Below are 27,093 nucleotides of genomic sequence, written 5' to 3' on the forward strand. Positions count from 1 at the left end.
GCGTCAAGTAGACTTTGTGGTGAACAACGTGGGTTTTCTCAGGATTTCCCCGTTTCCTCTACTTTCTTCATTTCACATTTTCATTCATTATCCTTATCACCCTCTCCCTTAGCCTCGAGCGTAATTGTACGACGTTAAACTAAAAAATGTAAATATTAAAACTATCGGATAAATCTTTTGTCTCATCTGTTACATACTCAACCAAAATAAGTTCACTTTTAAAATATACTGTATATCACCACATTACCTATCTATTGTCTTATATTTACATTCTCTGAATACCATATTAATTTCTGTGTATTACACATATTTAAATAACAACTTCACAAATCCCGAAACATCGCACAAACTTACATTTTAACTTAGCCAATCATAACTACAACCAAGCGACGCCTTCTTCTGAATAGCCAATTCCACAAAGTTATAATTTTTGTTCTCTAGATTACATAACTTTAAAGAATACTTGACCAATTTAATAACACCTTTACCAATATCATTACGACATTTTAGGACAATTACAAGCTTACATTTAATCACGCTTAGGTTCTAGGGATCTGATCAATAACGTAAAAAAAATGGAACAAGAAGACTTATGTGTTTGAAAACAATACCTTATTTCTTTTTATTGAATTCTATCGTTTCCGAAACTGTACTCTGGAAATACGCTGAATCGATCATTTTTGGGTGCGAGAAAACGATGTAGCTAGAACGTGACTTGGAAAGTGTTATGTAATAGTTATTTTGAGAAAGCTTCTTTCAAGTATAGAAGATATAATTTTGTGTAACAATCAGAAACTTCAGTGGAATTCAAACTCGTGTCATCGTAAGTTCATTGAGCCAGCAGAAGTCAGGAGGTTTGTACGTGTTTGACTATTTACCGGACAAAGTTGGCATATTTAAAATAGTTCGAATATCCATTACTCTTACTCTTATAACATATCAAACAATAGAATCTTCATTGTGTATTACCTGGGAATTATATATGGTTTACTAAGCTGTACACTGGGAAAAAATTCTGTATTTAAATTGCCAAATATCAATGTAAAATATTTTACCCTACATTTTGTAAGTTGATTTCCATTTCCTTACATTAGATTACAAAATTTGCTGTTTTTTCTTTTACAAATTTACAGTAAATTTATAAGAAAATATGATATTTTTATTGATAAAAATGTAATGTTACACCATTTCAAGCTAGTAATTTTACTTTATAGGTGTAAATTGATTTACATAGAGGATTGGCAAACAGATGCCACCGTATTTTGTAAATTTACGTATGACATTTTTTACAGTGTAGGTATAGAGAACAACGGAGAAAATTAACGGAATCGAACAGAAAATGGACCAAAAAGTGTTAAGAATAGTAGGGAAGAAAAGAAGAATTTTAGATGTTATTACAAGAGAGAAGAAGTAACTGGTTCATTGGTCATTGGCTGAGAAAGAGAGAAGAAACTCTATCATGAACAATAAGGTGGAAATTACGTTGGAAGTAAAAAAGGAAGGGAAAAAGAAGCTACAATTGTTAGGTGATACGAGGATATTTCCAAAAGTTTTAGTCTTGATATTGAAATATCCCGCCACTATAATAAGCCATTTATAGCATATAGTGCCATCTATGGAATAAATAATGTATCACTTTCAACTGTCTAGCTGTCAGTTCGTTGGAGGTAGTCATTTGAATTGGTCGCTGTGCGTGAAGTTCGCATATTGCATCATAATGCTCCAGTTCATACGGTTGTTGTTGCCAAGGCTGTGGTGAATGACTGTGGCTTTGAGGAGATTGCACTCACAGCATAGCAGAGCAAGCTTGGCAAGAACAGGCTAGTGGACTGGAGCAGTATCATACAGTATGCAGCTCATTGCACAGCGACAAATTCAAATGATTGACTGCCTCCATCGAACTGACACAGCTAGATAGTTGAAAATAATATTTACTCCATAAATGGCACTATAGCCCATGAACGGTGAAGCATTATCATACAGTATGCGAGCTCATTGCACAGCGACAAATTCAAATGATTTACTGTCTCCATCGAATTGACACAGCTAGACAGTTGAAAATAATATTTACTCCATAAATGGCACTATAGCCCATGAACGGTGAAGCATTATCATACAGTATGCGAGCTCATTGCACAGCGACAAATTCAAATGATTTACTGTCTCCATCGAACTGACACGGCTAGGTACTTGAAAATGATACATCATTTATTCTATAGATGACACTATAAGCCAAGAACGGCTTATTTACTAGTGGCACGATATTTGAATGTTAGATCGGAAACACCCTCATATAAGAAAACAAAATTGCTAAGTCTAAACAGGGAGTTAAGTGAATATCATGGTGTCTGGAAGATTCTCGTTTGCGGCAAATGAGTTGCCAGTAATGGTAAAATAACTTTGATGATGAGCATTCTGTGAAGCAACGTGGCAAAATTGTCAAATTCAAGAGCATATTACATAAACAACCTGTGAACGAGCAGCAATGCATGTCTAACAGGGTTTTATACGTTTCTCATTCCTGCTTTATGTAATGAGAATTAGCAGAAGATAGCACTTTTTTGTCTCCGTCTCCTTCCCTCTATCACTTTGAAAAATGTGTTAAAGTACTGCGACAACTAACACGTACTTCCGAAGAATTATATGTTTGTGTAAACTTCGGAAACAAGAAATGCTACAATGGAAGTGATTTTAAAGCTAAATACTCCTGCTGTATCCTCTAAAGCACTTATAGGATACTAAAAAAATTCTAAAAGCGTAAGCTTTTGTCACATATATTTCTGCTTGCCCCTTTATCAAGCTTCTTTTTCTTATTATTTTCTGCTCATTTATAGCCTCTTTCGCCGTAGACAAATCACCCAAGAAAGAGAGAGAGAGAATGAGAGGAAACTAGTCGCCTGTTCCTGCAGAATCTCGAATCCTGGTATCTGTCCTACACTCTTGACTTTCTTATTGGTATTCCAAGCTTACATCCTATTTAACAACCTTTCTGGAGCATTTTCGTTTTCTGCCATCAATTTCTTCTTTGCTTTTCTTCCAACGGTTGCCCACGGCGCGGCGTCGCTTTCCTTAAGTGCTTCTCTACGCTTTTTCCAACTGAAGTGCTGCATTAAGAAAGAGTACGGTAGAACGTTAGTCAACTGTCGAGCACAGATGGATGCTTGGGAGTGACACGACAGCATAAAGTTGCTTCCTTCTTTTCTTTCTCCAGAACGTCCCGTGTAGAAAATAAATATCGTTTGACGAAAAATAGAATATGCACATAATATAGTGACGTGAGTCTATGGAATTGTGCGCTTCACATATAAATACCTAGGTAGTAGAAAAGACTCCAAGGAATGCATCAAAAGTCTTTTTTATAGCATAAAAGGATAGGTATATGTGACCTTTCAACATCAAATTCAAATACAATACTATCAGATTTCTTCTACATGTGTAAGTCGACTTAAAAACCAAGTGTTTAAGTCTCTTTCAACCTATACGAAAGTAACATTTTTTTTTTTTTTTTTTTTGGTAGAGCGAGGGGAGTTGTGAGATATCACAAATAATAAAGGGAGTCTTACAACGTTTTATGTTATTGCAGTTTTTATCTTACGGCTAGAGTGGCCATAATCTTAATAACTAAAAGAGAGAGACATCTGAAAAAGAAGATTTGCAGCCAAAGCTTATTTTGAAATTTCTCTATATACTATTAAAAGTATATTTTGAAATTTCTTTATATAGTGACTGACTGATCAACGCGCAGACCGAACCGCTAAAGTCACTGGTAGATCTAGCCCGGGCCGGGAGGCCTAGGCACCTGAGTTTTTTGAGTGACAAAAATAATTCAAGCTATTATTTATATATTTTTGAAAATTTATAGTAAATGTATCTAGTATAAATAAAATGAAGAGTTTGTCTGTGAGTCTATGTGCGGCCTGGGAACCAGACGTGTGGATCGAGTGTTACCAAATTTGGGTCAGGGGTACCTTAAAAAAAATGAACCAGGAGGGTCTCAGGGGGACGTTCACCGGGACATGTAAAAGTAGTAGAAAATGACCGATATTAGTGTCGAATTCATAGTTTTCGCGGTCGCTGAGATCAATGGTGAAACTCCGATCGCATTAACTTCCAAATCCACCCCTTCGGCCGCGAGCCGAGAGTCACTGAGGGCACACCGAGACATGTATAATCGAAAATAATCAATATTAAGGTCAAATCCTTACTTTTCGCGGTCGCTGAGATCAATAGTGACCCTTCCAGTAGCGATGACCTTCAAATTCAGCTACCATTGTATGCTGGTCGGGGTTCACCTGCGGGAAGGGGGTTACTGATCAAGTGTTTCGATTTTTTAAATATTGATTTTAATTTTTTTGAGAGAATTTTTTTAGATACAACTTAATTGTTAACTTTGGCTATTGAAAAATAAATTAAATTTAAACAAAATTTGATTTATTGCGGGCTGCAGCTACAAAGTTAACAAATAGTATAGTGGACACAATTGAATATATTATCCCTTCGCGGGATGCCGATTTAGCTACCCAATTTACAGCTTAGAGATTGAAGAAAAGGAAAAATGACTTACACTATTGTTTCCAGTTCCATTGCTCCAGAGAAGATTTTATTTTTGATTTCTTTGCAGTGAAGTGATGAGATGAGAAGAGGCGCAATGAGAGAGAGAGATGACCCCGCTGCTTCCACCCACCTAATTTATTTGGAAGTTTATCTTTGTTTTTACCTTTTGTTTAATTATTAAAAACCACTTTAATAGTTATTTATTTAAAGGGTGGGTGTTAGCATGCGGGGTTAGGTTTTATTTAGTTGTATACTGGTTTTTGTTTGTTGTTAGTTATTTACTATTTTAAAATGTTTTTAACACTTAAAGTTAAAAAACTTTTCGTTCGTCCTTCCTGGCGGGTACGTAACACAAATAAAAATAATCCAAAATGACCGAATGACCGATATTAGTGTCAAATCCATAATTTTCTCAATCGCTGAGATGAATGGTGATACTACAACAGGCGTTTACTTCTAAATACAGCCCCCATGCGAAGAATGGGTATCAACTAGTCGTATCATAGTCTGGGTTCTCGCTGAACCCTTACCCCGGTTTTTACCTTCTAGATCCGCCACTGGCTAAACTTAGAAACTTCAAATTTGGACACTACGTAGGATTTGTGACGTGAGATACCACTAAGGAAAGATTTTTGAAAAATCGGCTTGGAAGGGAGAGGGATAGGGGTAGCGCAATTATTATATTAAAATGTCCATATCTGGGAATCTATTAAGGATAGAGTAATGAAATTTGATATTTGAACTTCTTATTTAAAATAATTAAAGTCGTGTTTTAGCGTTTTTCTTTTATATTCATCATGAAAGAGATGAGAAAAGATGGGAAGAAGAAAAAAGTGGATTGTTGTAATTGTAATAATAAAATAGCCATATCTCGAAATCCCTTAAGGTTAGCGATAAGAAATTCTGTATCTAGACTTCTCATCAGGCCCGTATCCAGGGGATCTAGTGGGGCCGGCCCCCTAAATTTTTGCTGCCCCCTAAAATTTTCACGGTAAGCTTGCAAATGAACTATAGTATGATTGGATCGCCTTCCCTAAATTCAGCCAGACCCGCCTACATTTTTGGGCTGGCTACCTCCCTGCTTCTCATTGAAAACAATTAATGTTCCAGCATTTTTTAAGAACAACGGTAGCACAGTGGTAGAGCATTCAATTGTGGTGCATGGGGTCCTTGGTTTGATTCCAGCTCGCGCCAAGTGCGCTTTGTAATGGATGAACACCGTTCCTGGTGTTTTCGGAGTTCTACCATTTCGTCCCACTTTCTTCATTCTGCCATTTCATTCATTTTTATCATCACTGTCTCCTTTAGCCTACACAACATAATCATTGGACGTAAAGCAGAAAGATTCAGTTTCATTTTTCAACGTTATTTAATGTTTCCCATATAAGGCCAAAAAAAATGCGGTTGCGAATATTATAACAACACTGTTATATCTCGAAATCTCTTATGGTTAAAGATATGTTTAAGGAGACGAAATTTGGTATTTAAACTCCTTATTCAATGTAAGTGGGTATGTGCCACAGCGTTACCGGAAATTCCGCTTTTAACAGCAATGGGAGCCAATTTCTGTTTCTATGTTTGCAATATATAATACATAACTTCGATGTTGTCTGTCTCATCGTCACGGACGTACGAGTGAACCATTTGAAATGAACTTTTGAACATAGTAAACACTTGGGCTGGCATGGGTTTTTACCATTTCACTTTGAAATGCGTATGCTAAGGAGGAAAAGGGTTTAAATTTTTCGCAAAGAACTGTCAGAAATGTATTCTTCCGGTGAGAAGAACGGGTATTTCAGCAAGTAAATTAATAATAATAACGATACTACAAAATGAAAATATACAACAAAATAGCCAAATAAATAATAAACTATGTTAAAGACATTAAATAGAAGCATATGAAACGTACATTTGTGAATGAATGGGCTTGTGTTTATAATAAGGATAAGAATGCTTAAATACGTATTATATATATATATATTCACTTAAATGTTTATATGCAACTCGCAACTCTTAAATGTTTTGAGGGTTGCATATTAGCGTTACGTGAAACGTATATTTATGAATGAATGAGATATGGATACCCACCGTTAAAATCGCGGTCACTCTTGACTCTATTAACGAATCCGTATGAGATAATTGCTCTAGCTGTCTATTGCAAAAAATAAATAAATAAATAAATAGATAAAAATTTGCTTTCGTTCGAGTTATTATGTGGGATAATGGATGTACTAACATTACAATGTTATAAAGCCGATTAGTATTATCCTATTAAAGCAATGTTACGTAATGAATATGTAATTATATTAAGGTAAAGTTAATGCATTTTGTAGTGACAAAACAATGTATGAGAAAATATTAAAAGAAAAGATTGGGACAATATTTTGCTAAAAAAAAATGGAACAAGTATGATCACTCTGCTTACGATAGAATAGCATACGGAACTCCTTCGTGGCTGAGGCAGGCGGTTAGCATACGCGCCTTTGGCGTGAGAGACCCGGGTTCGATTTCCGGTGGTAGCTCATGTGGTCCAGATTCCACGTTAATCAGTAGGTCCCGTCTCATATAGCCTCGCTGCTAAAAAGGACGTTAAACTCAAAATAAACTCAAATCAAGAATAACATACGACGTAAAAAATAATCAGATACACAGGTGCAACGCAATTTACTTGAAACTCAGTTTATACAAAATAATTTCTGTTTGATGCCACATAATCCCCTTTGTTAAGAGATGGTAGTATGTGTTAGGGTTTGTAAGCTTTATACAAGGTATTACTAATTGAAAATAATCGGACAAACTGTTAAGAATTTAAATAACATATGAATAGCGTTACTATATTATATTGATTATATGTATTAAGTTGTTGATAGTGAAACCATTGTTCAAGTTAGGATTTGAGCCATTAGTGGCTAATGTGATTTAAGGGAATAAGAGCCAAAAGTGACTGAGGTTAAGTTAAAACAGGGATGCAAATAAGCACTCGCCCGGGACGAGTGGTTCATCGGTGCAGGCGAGTATTTAATAACATATCGAAGATAATTAAATTATTTCTATTGTGGGATGTGGGCTAGTAGCTTTTTTCTTGGGCGAGTAAAATTTTGTTGCTTATTTGCATCCCTGAGTTAAAATATTAATTGCTGTGTTAAATGCGGAAATTGTAAAATAATGTGGTACAACAAATAAGATTGTAGAAGAGCATATGTTTGTTACTGAACCTTAGTGGTTGCGATAAGGTACAGCTAGGTACCAGAGGTAAATGCGGATATTAAAAGTGGAGAGATAGAGAATTGAAGTTTTATATTCATTAGTAGTCGCTTGCAAAGTGAACTGGTTAATTAATAACAATCAGCTTTTAAGTACACGGCGTAGGTCTTGAATAACCCAACAGTATGAAATCTTACATTGTTAACATTTCTGTATTTAGAAGTGAAATACCGTAGTAAGTATTGAATATGTGTTACTTGCTGCCTCCATTGAAAGAAGGAAAACCATGATATGTCAAGTAATGCATTTGATCGATTGATTTGTATTTGCGTTCGTTTGTCATCAGCAAGGATATATACAGTAGAACCCTTCTAATCAATTACCTTCGGGACTGGGGGTATGGTCGGAACGCAAAAAGGGTCGAACTATCAGAAAATACAGAAAAATACGGATTTTCAGCACAAAACCAACGAACAGTAAACACTAAAAACTGCACAATACAGTACAGAAAACATGCACAACGAAAGAAATGATACAAGAGATGACGGAGCACTAAAGCAGACAAGCGGTAACAGCAAGTAAACAACAATGCCGCGATGGCAGTAAAACGACAATGCGCCTCATGAGTCACCGACGAGTCGGAACAAGTTCGACTCAAGCACGGTCGGCTCAACTGGAATGGCCTACCAACCGAGAACGGATGAGAGGGGTTCTACTGTATTACACAAAACTGCAGTTTAAAGTGGGATCTGAACCACTGTAGTGCGTTCGATTCTCTCTCACCGAGATCTCGTGCACCAAAAAACACACGCGTTAGCTACTAGACCAGGGAGGAGAGCTAACTAATGTGTTTGTTCATTGAGTTTAATAAACCGTAATAATTAAATGTTGTTCTGTGTACAAAATTGTTTAGAGTTTACAAGAAGACTAAAATTCATTATCTAATGCCTTCTAGAAAATGTTTTACTTCCATTATTTTTTCTCACTATAATGAAAAATGTAACAATTAATCCCTAAATGTTACTTTCATTCATGAAGTTGCGCACCAAACGCCTGCCCACGTATGTATTAATAATTTACTTTAGATCAGTGATTTTCAACTTTCCCAGCGGCTTTGTGGGCCCAGCGTGGGTTAAAGCAGTTGAAGTAGACGGTGATAAAGCTCTTTTGATCTACTCCCACAAACTATATTTTTCATTGCTTTTCCAATATGTCAAAGGTAACCAGTTAAACTACGAAAAGAGATATTTTTAGTTACCTAGTGTAGTAAAAACATGTCTTTAGCAGAGTAGAACCGGAATCGCAGAAAATTTCCATTAAAGATAGGTTTCTGATTAACTTATGCTAGAAAAAATAAATCAAATACATGCATATAATGGGTATATTAAGATAAATATAATGCTGTACATGTCTTACTCAATTCCAGTATTTACCTAGGTATTTCTGCTGCGAATGAATACACACAAATTTTACAATGCACAGAAGAAATGACAGTTCTGTCTAACGTTCTGCAGATGAATTTCGTCCCTCAGACCAAGACCCCCCCCCAAAAAAAAAATTGTTGTTCCGCGCAATCCACACTACCCTTTTTGTCACCCTTGTATTTGATCTGTGCGTACTGTTACTTCTTGTTTCATGTTTCTAGACCACGGGTGGGAAATTGCAGCATTCTGGGCCTATTGTGAAAAATACTAAATTATATAACGTCCATTAAACAGTCCCTCCCTAACCTCTTCCGAATGTCACCAAAACGGTCACAAACGTTTGTACACGCAAAACTAGCGGTTGTACACAAAACTATATTTTAAGGTATTCTAAAATTCATGTGAGGGGGCGTCTAAACGGCATTCTCTCCCCTCACCTTCGCTGATTGGCGCCAAAATGGTCTCAATCGTTTGTGCATGTAAAAGTTTCGTTTGTACAGAACAAGAAGTTAGAAATATTAGCGAATTTAGTTTAAGCGACTGCTTCCCCACCAACGCCGAATAGATAGCACAGTCAAGTGATCTCAATTCCATTATTTTACTTTATTTTTCCCTGTATGGGATATTATGAAATCTGAGTTTTATGCTAAGAAAATCCTATATTTTAGGATATCTTCGCGAGAAAAACTCCAATGGATGCAGGTTCCTCACATGTTCGGAGAAATCAAAGAAAAATGGTAGAACACTTGAGAAAATATGTTGAGAAGTGTGACAGGCATATGAAAAATGTTTCGCATTAAAGTGTAAGCCATTTTGCACATTATAAGGGGTCTTAAGAGCAAACTTAACAAAGGCTTCTTTCTTAAATGTATTCTCAACTATCAAAATAATCGTTAATTTATTCTGGAAATGTATTTTTTCTAGTAGAATTGCTCGTTCTTTGTATGGGAAGAATAATGTTTGTGCAAAATCTTTGAAAGTAAAGCAATCTGTAAAATACATAACGACGTGCAATGCGTTCAGAATTGCCTCTATCGGTTCTTAGGCCAGCTGACATGCCTTGTTCTTCTCTCGTGAAAAATAATGTTTAATGCAAAATAAATAAATATGCAAATATCAGAAAAGTATGCAACCTGGACCACGGGAAAAACTGTTGGGTTGCCTACCTTATAGACACTATGGTTATACAATTTTTGCCCAAATTTTGACGCCCCAATCCTCCCCTCGAGTGAAAAATCGAAAAAAACAACTTCATACCCGATTAGGTCTGGTGAAGATCAATCTGTGTAAAAAAATTTGATGGTTTTTGATTATTGGCGTCCGAAGAAAATTTTCTGGGGAGTCATCTACCTGGTTACTGTATTACGTTTGGTATTTTTTTTATTTGTATTAAGAACATTTTAAAAAATTTAATACATCTTCGTGAGCCAGGGATGCCTCGCCTCCCCTCCTTTCGGGCGCCCATGCTCTTGGTAGCTCATTTCTATGTGAAAATTTGGTGACAGAGGAACAGACAGACGCACGCACAGTTTCTTTTATATATTAGTGTGGAAGAGAAATAGAAAGTACTCCTACTATAAGAATGAGAATTGGCTGCCACAGAGCAGCCTTGTATTACTGTTTGTACACTTCAAATGTAATTACCGAGCGTTCAGATAGCACGTAACTTTTGTTGAGTTCGCTCTTACTACCCGAAACACCGCATATGAAATTTAGTCCAACTTAGTAAGTCCAGGTTATAGGCTGAGGTCAAGACTGACAAAATACATTCATTCTATAAAGTCAATAGATATGGTCCTACGTAAAATAGTAGGAATGCATATAATTATATTTTTTCCCTATTGTAGAATATAGTTAGTGTTAATTTAGGATTAGGAGAAAAGAATATACCTTTTACCAGCGCGTTCTTCCTCTCTACTGACTTAGCTAGAACGTGAGAACGAACTCTTAACTTGATTTCTTGCACGAAAAATTTGATTTCGGTTGCTACAAGGAGCAGGAAATGAACCTAGCTGTCATCGTGTTAAGCCAATTCAACTCTCCTTTCACAAGAAGAAACTTTCTTCGTGTCTGATATATATATTTTTTTCTTCTCTTTCTTTACTTTTTTTTCCTTCTTTGTGTCTGCAGTAAAGTAGAATCTACTTTAATAAGCATATCGTGTTCATTTTAGAAGGAATTTGGCTTTATTTTTTGATGAAAGATTATGTTCTCTTGTTGAAATAGATTAGACTAGTGACGCTTTCATTTTAATTATTTTTTGAATTATATCAATTCTATCTAACGACTTGATAATATTCTATTCCGTTAATCCTGAATATGGATAATACTCTCGTATTTCCGTTATGTGCACAGGATGTCCAGGGAGGAAACCGCTCTTTGGGAAATGATAGGGGAAGACATTCTAGCATATTTGAATGATGATGGAATGACGTTTCCAACGTTATGGATCATGTGGCAATGATGTCTTTGAAGGGGAATTTATTGAGTAAAATTTTGGGAAATTCACTCAAAACTTTCCCTTTTCAAGATTATTTAAGGGAATTGGATGGCAACACTGCCGTCGGGGTTTCCCCAACAACTTCCCTTCCAAAAATACTATTGCCACATGATCCATATTGTTGGAAAGACCATTCCATAACTATTCAAGTACGCTATGTCTCACCTCGTAGAATAATTTTATGATGAGCAATAAATACTTTTAATTCAACGTAAGATCAAATAGTATAGTTAACAACCTGTAGTTCTCAAACCGTTGAGAATAGGGCACAGGGTTATATGAAATTATTATTATTATTATTATTATTATTATTATTATTATTATTATTATTATTATTATTATTATTATTATTATTATTATTATTATTATTATTATTATTAGAATAACTTCCCCAATCACCTGCTAAAGGGATGCGACTTACCGAAACATCCTGTATACCTGTATGTAACAAACTGAAAATATTCTGGCCGGCTAGACGGAGCGTACTCACCTGGACGAAGATGCGTGGTCAGCAACTCGGCCTTTAGTATTGTTTTTGACCGGAAAATACTATATTTTCGTACAGGCACTGGACAAAATAATATGAATACGTAGCCGTGAACAGGCCTGTAGTCGCCCTTGTACTAAATCTACAATATCCATCACAGACGTCTGCCACTTAGTTGCGAGAAAGGCGAAGATATCAGTCTATCATCAGCTGATATATGGGTTGCATGTGATCATTCTGCTTGGGTTAAAATCTCACTCACATTTTGGGGTTAAAGTCTGCGAAGAACGAAGGCGTTAATTCACTGTCCCTCAATTTCAAAATTATGTTCCACAATCATTTTCGTTAAAAAAAAAAAATGTTCGATTTTGCCATAATATCTCGTACATTCTCTTTGAGGCTCCCCAATCATGCTCTGTGCAGGAAGTTAAAATGAGTAAAGAATAAAGTTGTTTATTTATCCCCTCAGAAACCCCTCTCCATTTCTTTTAGAGCTCAACGATAAATTTTCTAAATAGGAGTGGTTTTGATATAATGTACGTTTTCTTTGACTTTTCCGTAATACCCAGTGCTTGGAATTAAAATCAGTCAAGAATGAGTGGGTGAACTGAGTCTTTTATGTGTGATATATTACTCCTCTCCCCTTTATTTAAAAAAAAAAAAAAAGTTTCACGATAATTTCCGTTACAGCTGTTCGATTTTGGAGTGATATATCAAACATTTTCTTTAAGACTTCACAATCATTTCATTCTGCAACAAGCTGAAATCAGTAAAGAATATGTATTGGTCCCCCCCCCCCATGATTTTTAAAAATACTTTAAAGATATCTTACATATAACTCATTCGGTTTCGATGCAATGTTATGTATATTTTCTTTGACTCTTTTCCGTAATGCCCCGTGTTTAGGATAAAAATAAGTCAAGAATAAGCGGTGAATCTAGTTCCTAATGTGGTGTGGATTACTCTTCTTCAACTTCCCCCTCCCCCCTGATTACAATACAAGATCCTATCTAACTTTTGTAAAAATACTACATATTCATGAAATATGGCTCGTATTTCGAGGCTTCACAATTATTTCGAGTACTTGTATTTAAAATCAGTTGAGAACGAGAGTGAACCCCAACCTCCCAGGTTTTGGAAAATAAATTACATATACCTTATGATAGCTTTCTTAAATATTATTCGATTTTAACATAATATGATGTATGGGGGTTTATTGAGGTGTTGACATAATTCCCACTATTTCCGTTGAAGTCATTCAAATATCAGGACTCACTTGACCCCCTTCCCTGAAGATTTAAAGAAAAACTATATGAATAACTTTCGTATAAAAGACAGTTTTGTCGGTATTTTTTTCTGACATTTTTCCAAACGTCTCAGTTGATTACAACTGAAATGGGCTAATAATAAGGAAGCACGTTTCCTCTAATTTTACATTTCCTGAATAAATATTAAATACACAGAGATTTGTATACAAAAAATTGTATTTCGTCAATAGTTTGAAGTTAAAATTAGTAGAAAAGAGGATCACTCGATCCAACAACGCACAATAGCAGGGATAAAAGTGGATCTGAAAATGTAGGGGGACGGTAGGTAGCGGCATGACGTCACGCTGTCCCTCTGCCTATCTTTGCCCACTGTAATTTCTTAGGAACTGAGGGGACGCCGTATATATCTTTTGGAGGTGGTGGATGGCGTCTCCAGCGTTCCCCCGCACTTTTATCCCTGCTAGTTAAAAAATACATGATGTATGTTATCGAGTTAAAACACGATCCGTCTTATGCAGAGTCGTTTTGACGTATGATTAGCGTCATACTAAAGGCCTGACTACTGCAGGAAACATATGTTAGTTGAACTCTTTAGAGTGGCACTAATCACGCGTCAGAACGACTCTGCATAAGGCCCTATGTGTTTATAGACATAACTGAAGCGAAGCAAACGAGCAATCATTCAATGTTGGTGGAACACGGCATACTTTTTTTCTGGATTCCCTATATTCTTATGGAGCTAAAATGATTAATAATGAGAGAGATAATCACTTTCCGTTTGAGAATGAAGTATGTCAGAGGGAATTTCGTAACAGCACTCCGATTTTTGTAGAACATGTGTTATTTTACTTGACTTTAGAGACTTAGTCATATAATTCGGGGTTGAAATTAGTGAGAGGCAAAAGGAAGGATCGCTCGCTTCAGCAATGGACAGCATCACTAGTATGAGACGTCTGTAGCAACAGACAAAAATACATATAACACTCCCCTATCCGACCAACTGTTATGGCACCCTCCCAATATGTGCTGCCGATCTTCTCTTAACTTCATTCCTTATCTGTACCACCGTCCTTTTTATGGAGTCAGTCCATCCATGTTAATGTCAGGTTTCCTGGGTACTCTGTGTTCTCTCTGTGTTGTTTGCTGAAAATGGCAGCAACTGTGACGTTACAGAGCACCCAGTTGGAAGTAACTGACATAAAGTGTAAATTACGGTATACATTTTTCATTTGTATTGGTTTACATATTGAAGCCCTTGTACATCATCTAACTAATTAATACCTCTCAAATGTTAAATATTCTGTATTGCACCGGTGCAGTTTCTTAGCAAAATGGGCATATTTTGAAACCGTTTATAGCGCGTGTAAATACCCAGAAGAAAGAAGTTACGTGAACTGCTAATGTCTGGTAATTTGCACATTTTCTGCGTTTCTCGTTGTGCTCTATCTTGCGGATCTAGAAATTCGTTATATCCTAATATTAAGGGTCTATTTTCGTACTTCAAAGAATCTTCGTGCTCGGAAGTAAGTGGCCTTTCTTATAAGCTTGGCCTCTTTTATTATTAATTCTGTTAATGCGAATTAAGGAACTGTTGTTGGAATTGGATGTTATCATGTATGGCGTACACGTTTTATAAATGAATGTAGAGGATATGTAGAAAGAAGAGCAACTACATTTTCAGCCGAGATAAGTCGTTTTCGTTGCCTCTGTGCGGGATAATCTCATGTTTTTTTTACTGTGTTAATTACGTTCTATGCGTGCAGAATATCTACTAAAAAGAAGAGAACATGGGGACTTGCTAAACTAAGCTCAACCACAAAGGTCAGTGTGGTCCAACATCATTCTTACCAAAATGAAATTGCACCGGCAGAGTAGAGGGAGTTGGTGGTAAGAGACAGGGGCTAACAGGAAGGGAAGCAGGGAGATTCAGTTGAAGTATTTCCCGAGAATATGCCAACAGTTGACCTCGGCAATTTGACCTCAGAAATCTCACTGATACACAAACACACACACACACACAAAGAGAGAGAGAGAGAGAGAGAGAGAGAGAGAGAGAAAGGAAGGGAGGTCATTCCTATTCATATTCCCCTCCCGTTTGTGTGATTTTGGCCTAGACGGTGTCAGGGTATCCAACTTTGGAAAGAGGCCAAAATGAAAATGTAAATGTGGAAAGTTTCCCCTGTTTCACCAACCAAAGCTTGATTTGTCTTTCCTCTCCACCGCAAACATTTCCGGAAGCTTAAATACTGTAACATGAATCTTCTGTGGTTCTTCCCTTATAGCGCCGTCTTGTATAACGTTTTTATGGTGCCAGTGCTTCCTTTAAATTTATTTAGTATATCTCAGTTGCAATGGGTTTGCACTATATTTGAAAAAATCCTTTCTCACCACTTTATCTTTCACCAAGATTTATACGGTTATTCGTAAATGTGCACTGTCTCAGGTTTTGAACTTTTTTCTCTAGATTTATACATATTTTAGCGACAAAGCTCTCTAAAAGGATGATTATCATAGTAGACAATTCATGTAGCTCACATTTCGGAAGCAAAACCTAAAATATTTTTAGAACTTAAGAAGAAATTCGTATGTCAAGTAAACTGCATTATTTCTCGAATGCGACAAGGAACAAATACGAAACGTTTTCCACTGATTTAGTGGCTAGTGCACGAACCTTTGTTGCACGTGATTCATGATTCGATTCCCGGTATAAGAGCATTGATCGCATTCCAGTAGTTCCGATTTCACCTTAAACTGTCGATCCATATCTCGTATAGCCTCGCTGCTGAAAAGGGATGACAAACTTTTAATAAATAAACAAATACAAAAACTTCAATCTTACGGTTAATTATTATAGCATTTATTTCGCTGACCAAGCTTCGTATTTTCTGAACGAGAGCGTTATAACCCCATGCTTATTACAACTTTCTAATCGTCCGCCGTGCAAGCTAAGAATCAATTTCCGAACGTTTATGTATTCATTACGAATATTGTACTTCTCACCCGAAGGTAATTCCGGGACTAATGTCCGAATTTAATTAAAAACGTCACAATGTCTTAGTGAGTTGAATCGTTTAATTAATCAAATGTCGTTCATTGTAATATAATATCTACAAAGAAAGGAGACATACATATTTCATTTTTTAACAAAATAATTTGTTAGAAAGACAAAATAGAGTATACTTTTTGATCATTTCTCCTGTCTAAGTAAAGTAAGTAAATTTGATTTTAGTATCCCTTTCAGCAGCGAGGCTATATGACATGTGGACCTAGAGCGTACACTAAAAAACAATTTTGTAATTAAATTGCCAAATATCAATGTAAAAATCATTTACCTTTCATTTTGTAAGTTGATTTCATTTCCTTAGGTGAAATTACAAAATTTGCAGTGTTTTTTTTTTTTTTTTTTACAAATTTACAGTAAATTTATAGGAAAATATTTTTATTGATAAAAACGTAATTTTACACCATTTCATATTAGTAATATTACTTTATAAGTGTAAATTGATTTACATAGAGGATTGGCAAACAGATTACCACTGATTTTTTTGTAAATTTACCTATGAAATTTTTTACAGGGTAAAATGGAAACCGAACCTGGGTCTCCCACGCTAAAGGCACGTATGCTAACCGCTTAGCCACAAGAAAGCTCATTTTTTCTGCCTAGTTTCGTCAACGTGATGAGAAGTACATTTTCCAAATCCGACACGAGAAGAGATTTTTTTTTTTTTTTTTTTTTCAATTCTTGTAGGCAACACTACTTCACCCAAGTCTTAGATTTCAAACATTGTTTTAATGTTACATATTTCATAGTATAAAAACTATAAATTGATAAAGTGATTATACGAACATAATGTAGGATATTTATCAACATGTAAAGATACACAATTCATTACATAATATACTTCAACAATAAATATTATTATATCGCACTCTTCGTGGACCTTTCGTGGCGTGGAAGGATTCTGATAACTTCTAGATGAAATTAAGAAAAATCAAGGTATAAAATTTGTATATAAATTTTTAAAAAATGAGACGAGAAGAGCTTATCGAGAAATCGAAACGAGAAGAGACGATTATTTGCCATTTTTGTCGATATGGATTAGGTGTCTCACGCTACTTCTTCGCGCCAAAATTCAAATATGGTTAACCACAATGACACTTCTCTTCTGATTTCTTGCCATGGGCTTACACTTAATGTATATCACATTTATCAAGAAAAAAATATTTAATTTTTGTGTAGTAACACCGGGAAATTCTGTTTAAGTAAATAAATGACGCATACATAACTATTTCTGTTCAGAAGAGTGGATTATGTTAAGTATACGAGCAAGTATGGTACTAGGTTTGACTCAAGAAACATTCAAAATAAGTGACACATGCACGTATAGTCCTTTATTGTTTAGATTACTAAGTACAACTAGAACATCTCTTCCGAAATAGTTTTGTTTCTTTTACGCACTTCAAAGTTGATTAGATTATATAAGAAAATATTTTATTTCAAGTTATGCTTTTTAGGCCAAAGAAGTCAGTAATAAAGTTGAATGGAAAAAGCGGATTAAAGACTTAATGAAATGGTGAAAACACAGAGAGAAAGAGAAAGAAAGTAATCACATAGACAAAGATCAAATCTGCTGCCCTTTCATCAGAGGTAAACATCTAACCTCATTTGGCTCCCTCTATTAGATAGGTGTTAAGTTTATTACATGAAAATATTTATATCGTATTGTTTATGATTGTTTAGTGTATTGTTTATGACTTTGTACATATATGACTTTTATTGAGTGTTTCTTTTTTTTCTCTCTCATTGCAGACTGATGTAACGGAGTTATGTGCAAGTCCTGGTTTCCTGGCCCAACAACTGACCCACGTGGAATTAGAGAGACTGTCGTACATTGGCCCCGAAGAGTTTGTGCAGGCATTCGCCAAAGAAAATCCTAACCTTGAGACCTCTTTCAAAGATATGAAGAAAACCAGAAATCTAGAGTCCTATGTGCAATGGTTTAACAGACTGAGCTATTTCGTCGCGACAGAAGTTTGTAAGGTAGATATATTCTGAAGGTAGCTGATTTAATTACTCATAAATGTTAAGATTGCTTCTATAGATTGCGATGTTCTATTTAAAATATTGAGAAAGATGGAATAATTTTTGGTTGTCAGTTTTGCATATTAAATACTTGTTCAGTAATATACCCCAGATGTAACTAGCTGTGCTGAGAAAAGCATAAACTGGGGAGATAACTATCAGGCCTGTAGCCAGCCAAAAAATGTAGGGGGGGCGGCTGAAGTTAGGGGGGCCCGATGCAACCATATTATAGTTCATTTGCCAGTCTACCGTGAAAATTTTAGGGGACCAAGCAAAATTTAGGGGGGCGGCCCCCCTAGACCCCCTGGATTCGGGCGTGATAACTATTCCCGTTATGTATTACGAGATTGAATTGGCATTTGTGGTAAAAGAAAGATCCTGTAAATACAGAAATTGAGAAGTTCTCTTGGTGCATGGTTAGCGTGTTTGCTTCTGGTGTGTGAGATCTTTGATGACATGTAGTAAGAATCCTAAGTAAGATCTCAATTCCCAAGTCGCCTTTTGATCCACAAACTTTATATGGTCTATGGGTTATTCCTATGCTAGGGAACAGAATACTTTTCACTCACTTCGATTTCTTTCTCATAGAATTAAATCGGTTTGTAAAGGTGACATCCTGCTGCGGAAAGAGAAATTGCCAACTCCGAAATGGCTGGCTTGTAAGAGCCATTGGGTCCGGAATGCATGTGCTATCTCAGCGGTAATAATCTGAGATTGATCAAGCCTTCTTTAGGCCATAACATTCTTCTGATCTTGGGGAGTTCCTATGAATGGGTTAGACACTGCTGGGTTATGGCCATACCATTGTGGGATTCGGTACATGGTGACATCGGGGTGCTTCGATATCATTGAAAGGGTGTGAGTTTAAATTAACGCTCCGGCATTATAGTAGAAATGTCGCTACACTCCCACTCGCTAGAGGAGTTCCCTCAATCGATAGACATGAGCTTAAATTAATTCTCTGGTCTATACCAGAAATGTCAACTAATGGCCCTAAAAGCAGTGAGAAATCTGCTGCTGCTAAGCTTTTGGTATATTGATTGGTAGAATGATTTGGGAATCCGTCACGTATCAGGCGTATCCTGATTATTATCTACTCGTCTTCGGGTGGGTGGCAGTGGGGTCATAAGATCTTTAGGTACCAACCGTAGTCAAGACTTGGACCAACCCAATGGAGGTGATCTGATTTGATCGTCGACTCAACCATACAATATATGTATATAAAGTCCACATATCATAGTGTTTCGGTACTTAAAAGGAACAAACAGTTTATTTTGGGGAGAATTAGCGAAACCTTGTAAGAATTCAAATTTAGGTAAATTTAGGTTAGTTTTACAACAATTTAATTGAAAATACCTCTCAATTTGGTGGAAATAATCTACAAACATATTGAATACTTTTCTTCTACGAGAAAACTTCATGCTCATATACAAAGAGCCGTAAATAGAGTGGAGCCTTGTTTCCTTTTTATACTTGGACTTCAAATTGAAGATTCGACTCTTTGACGTAGGTTTCAATACTATTGTTCTCCAGCTAACTTGCGTTAAAAATTGTAATCATTGTATTTGAATTTTGAAGATTTTTTTCTGCTTTTTAATAAAATGTACTATTTTCTTTATAGTATTAAAGTTTTCAGTTATAAATGTACATAAGAAAAACAGTATTGTAACACGTTGCAGTCCATTTCAGCTGTAATTTTCTTTTAAATAATTTTCCTTAAGAGATTCTGAAAGTATGATAATTATATTCTGGTCTTGACGGATTTTTCTTTCTAGTATATGAAAAGAAATGAATATGCAAGAGAATACCCACTTAAAGGAAGTATAAAGTTTTAACATGAATTTCGTTATATATTCACTTTTGAAAATACTTTCTTCTCTGTAGAGAAGGAAGTATTCTTACGTTTCTTTTAAAGAAAAGTTCTCTTCCTTTACTGCTTTCTTCTGCTTAAACTTTTTTTAGTGTGTGCTTAAGGCATTGTTTAAAATTATTTTTCTCGTTCCTTCTGAAAGCAGCATGTAAAGAAGAAACAGCGGGTAAAAGTAATGGAGTACTGGATAGAAACGGCAAGAGAGTGCTTTAATATCGGAAACTTCAATTCCTTAATGGCCATTATTGCAGGATTAAATATGTCCCCTGTTTCAAGGCTTAAAAAGACGGTAAGTTCTAATTATTTATTTGTCTCGTATCTTTGTATCTATGTATGTAAGTATGTATGTATGTACGTATGCTCAAGCATAGCTCTGGAATACCTGGAGCTACTTCACCCAATATATGGCTTACAATCAAGAAAAATACTGTGAAAGTAAGATACCTCTAACATCTTGAAAGATGAGAGTGGGTTACTTCTTTTATAAATTTAGCAACATTCCCTAACAGATTAGGCAACACATGAAACTTTAAAGGTTGCATACTTAACAGGGATAGCACTTTTATTGAAATGCATATTCTACGGGGAAAAGGGCTCAAATACTTCCATAAACTTAGTTTCTTCATGCAAGGAACGGGCATTTTAGACACTGGCAACGTCTATTTTACTAGTTCTTTATTTTCAAATATTTTACATAAACATTATTCTTCCCCTGCGAGGAATGGACATTTTAGCTAGTATAACAAACATCCAAGTACAGTTCTGTGATATTTAGACTTAGAGGTAAAATTTTAAAACGATTTTTTCTGAACGTGTTGTATGTATAAGGGTAAATTTAAAAGTTTTGCATATTTGGTTTTGTTTTCTTTTTTTTTTTTTTAATTATATATTGACAAACCTTTAAAGCTGTTCATTTTTACTTTTAAAACTACTATTGTTTTTCCAGTATGATATCTCCATTTTCTGACTTCCAACTATGCTATGCATAAGTACTAGTAGTCTTACAGAACAGCTTTGCCCGTCTGTCAACATGTATCAGAGCAAAAACGATAAGGGATATCGAGAAGCGTTTAAACCGGAAATGACAGAAATTTATAATTTCCGGCTTCAACGTAGATCGCAATAGAACAAAAATGATAAATAGCGACAAGCGGTTTTACTTGGAGTAAATTTAGCGTCTCAAAGTAAGATAATATTTTCAGCCGCTTCCCTCTACTAAGACCAGAAGCGGTAGAAATTTACTACTACTTCCGGTTTCAACATTGATCTCCATAGAGCAAAATCGATAACAGATATCGAACTCCTCCTCTCCGATTACCTATAGTATTTAAGATTTTATGATAACTTCATTTCCTTATAACAACTTCTGGACCCTTAAATATGAACAATAATAAGATACAGAATCAACGTAACAACTCTTTCAATTCAACTCTCTTTTACGTCCACTCTTGTAAAGCACACAACGCATACACATAACAGTAGATATTCCTGTCCTCGCTTTTTCCCCCTTCTTATTCACATTTCATATAATCACTAATAATACTGCTTAGGCATCGAACCGTTTCCAGAATGTCTGTTACGTGTTATCTGCATTTGTGGAAAAATAGAATCGAGTTTGCGACCTGCAATCGAGAGCTAACCACTGAGTTGAGAACATTATTGCAGATAGATGCTCTCGAGTTTTGGTTGCATATCTCATATTATCATCAGGATAAGGAGTCCCCTAAAATTTTCTTTGCCTCGACATAGAGGATCATTATTTACGTGTCTGCTATACCACGTATTGCGTTAACAAGAAAAAAAAGTGTTTGCAACAAGTGATCTGTAAGTTCCGTAAATTGGGGACAAAATGACTTGTCTCAAGTAAGACTGTTTTGTAATTATATTTACATAGCACCGAAATCATTTCTTGAATTAATGAATACAGTATATTTCAACTCGCGTCTCTTCAAGAATCCTGAAATATTACGTATGCCTCCCATTATTTAAACTCTGGTTTAGAAGGACATCTTTACTACAACGTTCATTATCTTGCTCAAAAACTTAAAAGTGCCATAAAGTTGTCGGAAGCGAGCTACCATCACCTGGTTCCCGCAATATGTCGTCTGAATATGCCTGCAAAAACGATGCGTGTATTCTGTAATAAAAGCACAGAAGGTAATAGAATCTTAAGTAGAATAAGTGAACAAGGGTTACTTCGATTCTTCTTCAGAGTTGCTTCCTTATCTACATCTAGCAAAATAAATAAATAAATCTTTAGAAATTGATTTGATAATGTAAATGTTTGGTAGTAATTGAAGTGAAAATTATAATGGTAATTATTTTACTTTGAGAGAAGGAATCGAATTTAACTCGAATATTTACAGTTTCATTAAGTAACAAATACATTTTAATTGGGTCGGGATTCGGGAATACTATTTATACTCGGGAATTAATATAACTGGTTATTCCCCCCGAGCCTTTGGCCGGTTAGGATAATATCATTGTTAATTAAAAGCACTAACTGTTTACCACCCGATTGCTTAGTGCGATACAGTTTAAACAGTTACACATATTTAAAAGATAAAATTAAAAGCATATGCTTACTTTGAAAAGCAAAAACTCACCTTAAGCATGAAGCAAACTGGGTGCATAAACAAATGATAACACGCAGTCGTCGCAGGCAGGCCAGCTATAGCGCAGGTGTCACACAAATGTCAGACAGAACGTCTGAGACGTCTCCCGTTTATAGATAGGATTGTATTGAAAATTTATCTTAATTTAATTTGCTCTAATAGTGAGATTGTAAATTTAGGCTCATTAATACGATAAAACAGTTGAAAGCACCAGTTTTCTTTCATTCATGGGATCATTTTAATAGCGATTTTGAAGAATCATTGCTCAATCTATTTAACTAGTATAGCACAATATAACGCCCTCATTAAAGAAACATTGGGAAAAAGTAACAAAATTCTACGCGACTAAGGAAAATCGAATTTATGTCTCTCACTTCCACTGAGTCACTACCGATAGTTACTTTTCGTCCTTCACTGTACTTTTCCCTGAAAAATCAATGACAAAGACATAATATATAGTACGAGTTCAACCGAACTCATCCGATCTGGTTCACATTTGGCATGATGATAGACAGTGGCGTATTTAAGATTTTGTTTCGGGGAGGGGGGCTATGCATAAGATGTGAATAATTACTTATATTGTTCCTTTTGTGTGCCGACGAACTTTAATGAAGGGTTGCATATAACAAATTGATTTCGGGGGGGCTTCAGCCCGATAGCCACCCCCTAAATACATCACTAATGATAGACCTTTATCTGTTATACAAGTTTGTGAAATGTTATAGTGTGTAGACTTTTGGTTCTTAAGATACGTAAAGTAAAAATCAAATGGACTATTTTCTATGAGTATGCGTAATTTATCTTCGTACTTGTCACTGATAACTTAATAGTAAAGCAGTTACCCAGCATAATGGGTGACCAGATTTTATCAGTTATCAGTTGTCGTAATTATACTGATATAGTGAGACAACTAAACCCTCTGGAGATCCCTAGTACTTGTGTGGATAGCGTTAAGCGCTTTTAGCGCGAGAGACCCCGGTGCGAGTCCCGGCGGGAGTTGATGTGATTCGGACCCCACGTTAAACAATAGATCCACATCTGATAGTCTCACTTCTGAAAGGGACGCTAAACTCAAATCATAACTAAATCCTGTGGAGCATATTGCTATTACTGTTAGATCTATTAAACCAAATAATAGCTTGGTAGTAGTGATCTTTCATGAAAGTCATCATTCAGTCTCTATGTATTGTGATATATTCTACCTACTTTCTGTGCAACTCATCTTACGGTAATCTCGTAGATTGCTGCTCTCAAGATGGGGCATTAATATGTTTATTAGAAAGTATAGTTTAAATTAGAAAGTATGGTTTTACATCCTTAAGCAACACCAATGTTTTGAGAAACAGGATTTACTATTAACATGGGTTCCGAACCAGGACAGGATCTTGAATCAAGTTGAGTTATCGGTTATGCAGACCATCATGTAAGAACATCCCTTATTTAGGCCACTCCTCACCACACTATCTTACCTTCAGTAGCGCTGGATTAGAGGACCAGCAGTGTGTTTTTATCTACGTATTACAGTAGAATTCTTATTTTGAATTGCCGTGTTTCAAAAAGTCAAACAAATCTTATTTAATTTATTAAGCGTTTATAATATCATTGAATATTTACAGTGTAGCAATTAGGAAACGAGACTGTTTTTTGTTTGTTTGTTTGTTTGCTGCGAAGTTGCAATAGTTTTGGTGTGAAAATTTTTCATAGTAGCGAATCTTGCGTATAACACCGTGAACACGCACAGAAGTGTCTTAGCTCGGTAGGTCGCCGGTGTGGCGCGTGACGCAGCTAAGTGCAGGCTGATGTTACGATATTTTATCGAATGGAACAAAGAGTAAATATCAAGTTCTGTGCATTTAAGGAAAACTCCAACGGAAACATTTTAGATGTTAAAAAAGGTGTATGGGGACATTGCCTTGCTTTTTTTTTTATTGCTGTTGGTGGATTTGGTACTTACTGTCACGTTCAGCACCGAGGTTATATGAAACGTGGATCTATTGCGTAATCCATTATCCGAACCACATGAGATCCTGCAAGGAATCGAACCCGGATCTTTCACGTCGAAAACTCGTGGACTAATTATGTACCCACGAGAGAGAGAGATGAGCGTGTTTTTGAATAACATAAGAGGTTCAGTTTTGGAAGGGAATCTGTGGAAGATGGCGAGCATTCAGGTCTAAGCAGGGATGTCATAAAAACTGAAATGATTGGCAAAGTTCAGGATATCAATTTGAATGAACGAGATGCGAGAGGTGAATGAGGGTAGTTTTACCAAATAATAGCGGAGAATTTAAAGAAATGGAAACCGCGCACGTTTTGTGCTTCATTCCTTTTCGCATCATTGCAGGAAGTTGAAAGTCGCTTCTGAAAGGGTGCTAAATCTTCTCCAGAACGTCATTGCAGAGGACTAACATGGGATTTCTAGTATGATCCGGAAACTAAACGACAAAATGCCTGATTAGAATAGTCCTGATTCACTCAACTCCAAATATTTTTTTTTTTTAAATCAAGACACTTTTTTTTTTTAAACTACAGCAAAGGAATTGTTCTCCGGGAATTTGTATACAGCGGCCAAATTGTCATTGGAGCCTTTCATGTGAAGATCTGAAAAGAATCATATGTGTGAAACCAGCTGCACTGGAAGTTGTTTCATGACAATCTCCAAGCACACAATAACAATGATCAAGTTTTTTGCCAAAAAATGTGTGTGTGTGTTACCCACTCCACATACTCGCAAGACGTGTCCCCCTATTATTATTACTTTTTTTTCTCCAAATTAAAAGCGCCACTGAAAAGTTGCTTTCTCAATGATATTTCCTTACTCCAGAAAGCAGCGACAGAGACCTCGTACACTATTAGATTCCAGAACCTCCAGAAGTCATTCCATAACTTACTGGATCGTGCAAAGTTGTGTGTGAACAAGGGAGGTTTCTCTTTTGAATGAATTGCGGAAAGTTAATTTCGCCTGTTATTCATTTACTTTTTATTTTTTACAGATCCAGTTTCCATTTCGTAACTGTTGCAACGTATTTTGATTGAGCAGAACTTTGTAGCTTTCTATCCATCATTTTAAGTATCGAACAGAAAAAAAAAAAAGAAAATTAGTATTATGAAACAATTTTACCTTTTTGACTTCAATTCTCTTCAAGTGTTAATGTTAGCTTCAATGCTCTTCTTTTACAAAACGTAGAAGAAAGAGAAGAGAGCAAAAAACCAGAGTACTTTTGTTAATTTTGTATCAGGGTGTAATCTTAAAAAAAAAAAAAAAAAAAAAAAAAAAAACTGAAAATAGCCATTTTCTTCCTCCCTCCAGTATCGGCTCAATCTTGTGGTGGAAGGAAAGCTGAGAGGTTGGAAGCTGGAAGAGAGGCCGAATTGCTTGGCTTTTCTAATTCCCTGTACATCGAATTCCTTTTTCGGGCTGAGAAGTTCGTGTCATTGAAATCGGTGCTTCAAGAGCCTCTTAACGTGAATGCCTTTTAACTCTTTTCTCTCTCTCTCTCTGTTTCTCTATTTCGGTAGCTTTCAGCTAAAATGTTTTCAGAAAAGAACACAAAATGAAAGATTCTTCTATTAAAAATAAGGCACATAAAATTTTTCTGTACAAAAAATCCACATCTAATTATAAAAGAAATGGAATTACATTTAAGAGTTATAAACAGGTTCATAAAGGAGTCGCATGTACTGAAAATGATACGTAATTAATATACAAGGGCTGTTCATTTAATTCCCGTACCAGTGCTGTAAAAAAAGCCCGAGGGAGGACGATTTACCACCTGTTCTTGTTTGTTTTCTTTAAATTACTTTCCTGCTGCATCTACCTAATACACATCGATTCTAGCGTTATCCTGGATGATCTCAGATTGTTTCCCGTTTAGGGTGGATTTCAATGTAGGAAACAGGAAAACAGAGCTGGAGGAGTGGTGTGCGATGGGAATGTTCTTTGTCGACATGTTGGACAGTATTGCTGAAATGTGACATGGAATAGTCTCATGGTACAAACGCCATTATCCAGTTGCTCTCTTATCTGGCCGTTTACGCGAACGGAATCATGTAATCGTAGAACACTGAATGTTTTAGTGGAAATCAAG

General features: G+C 35.9%; 1 protein-coding gene across 1 annotated transcript in view; it reads left to right on the forward strand.

The window, feature by feature from the left end:
- LOC145677320 (ras-GEF domain-containing family member 1B-like) overlaps positions 1–20,679 on the forward strand; it is a gene marked incomplete at its 3' end in the record, with an annotated part of 43,670 nt that extends 22,991 nt beyond the window's left edge. The window contains exons 3-4 of the mRNA XM_081747852.1: positions 18,248–18,478; positions 20,533–20,679. Coding sequence (XP_081603978.1) covers positions 18,248–18,478; positions 20,533–20,679 — 378 coding nt within the window. The remainder of the gene's footprint in view (positions 1–18,247; positions 18,479–20,532) is intronic.
- Between the last annotated feature and the right edge of the window lie 6,414 nt (positions 20,680–27,093).

Source organism: Thermobia domestica, unplaced genomic scaffold (assembly GCF_964235325.1).
Source record: "Thermobia domestica unplaced genomic scaffold, izTheDome1.hap1.1 HAP1_SCAFFOLD_755, whole genome shotgun sequence".
Classification (NCBI taxonomy): Eukaryota; Metazoa; Arthropoda; class Insecta; order Zygentoma; family Lepismatidae; genus Thermobia; species Thermobia domestica.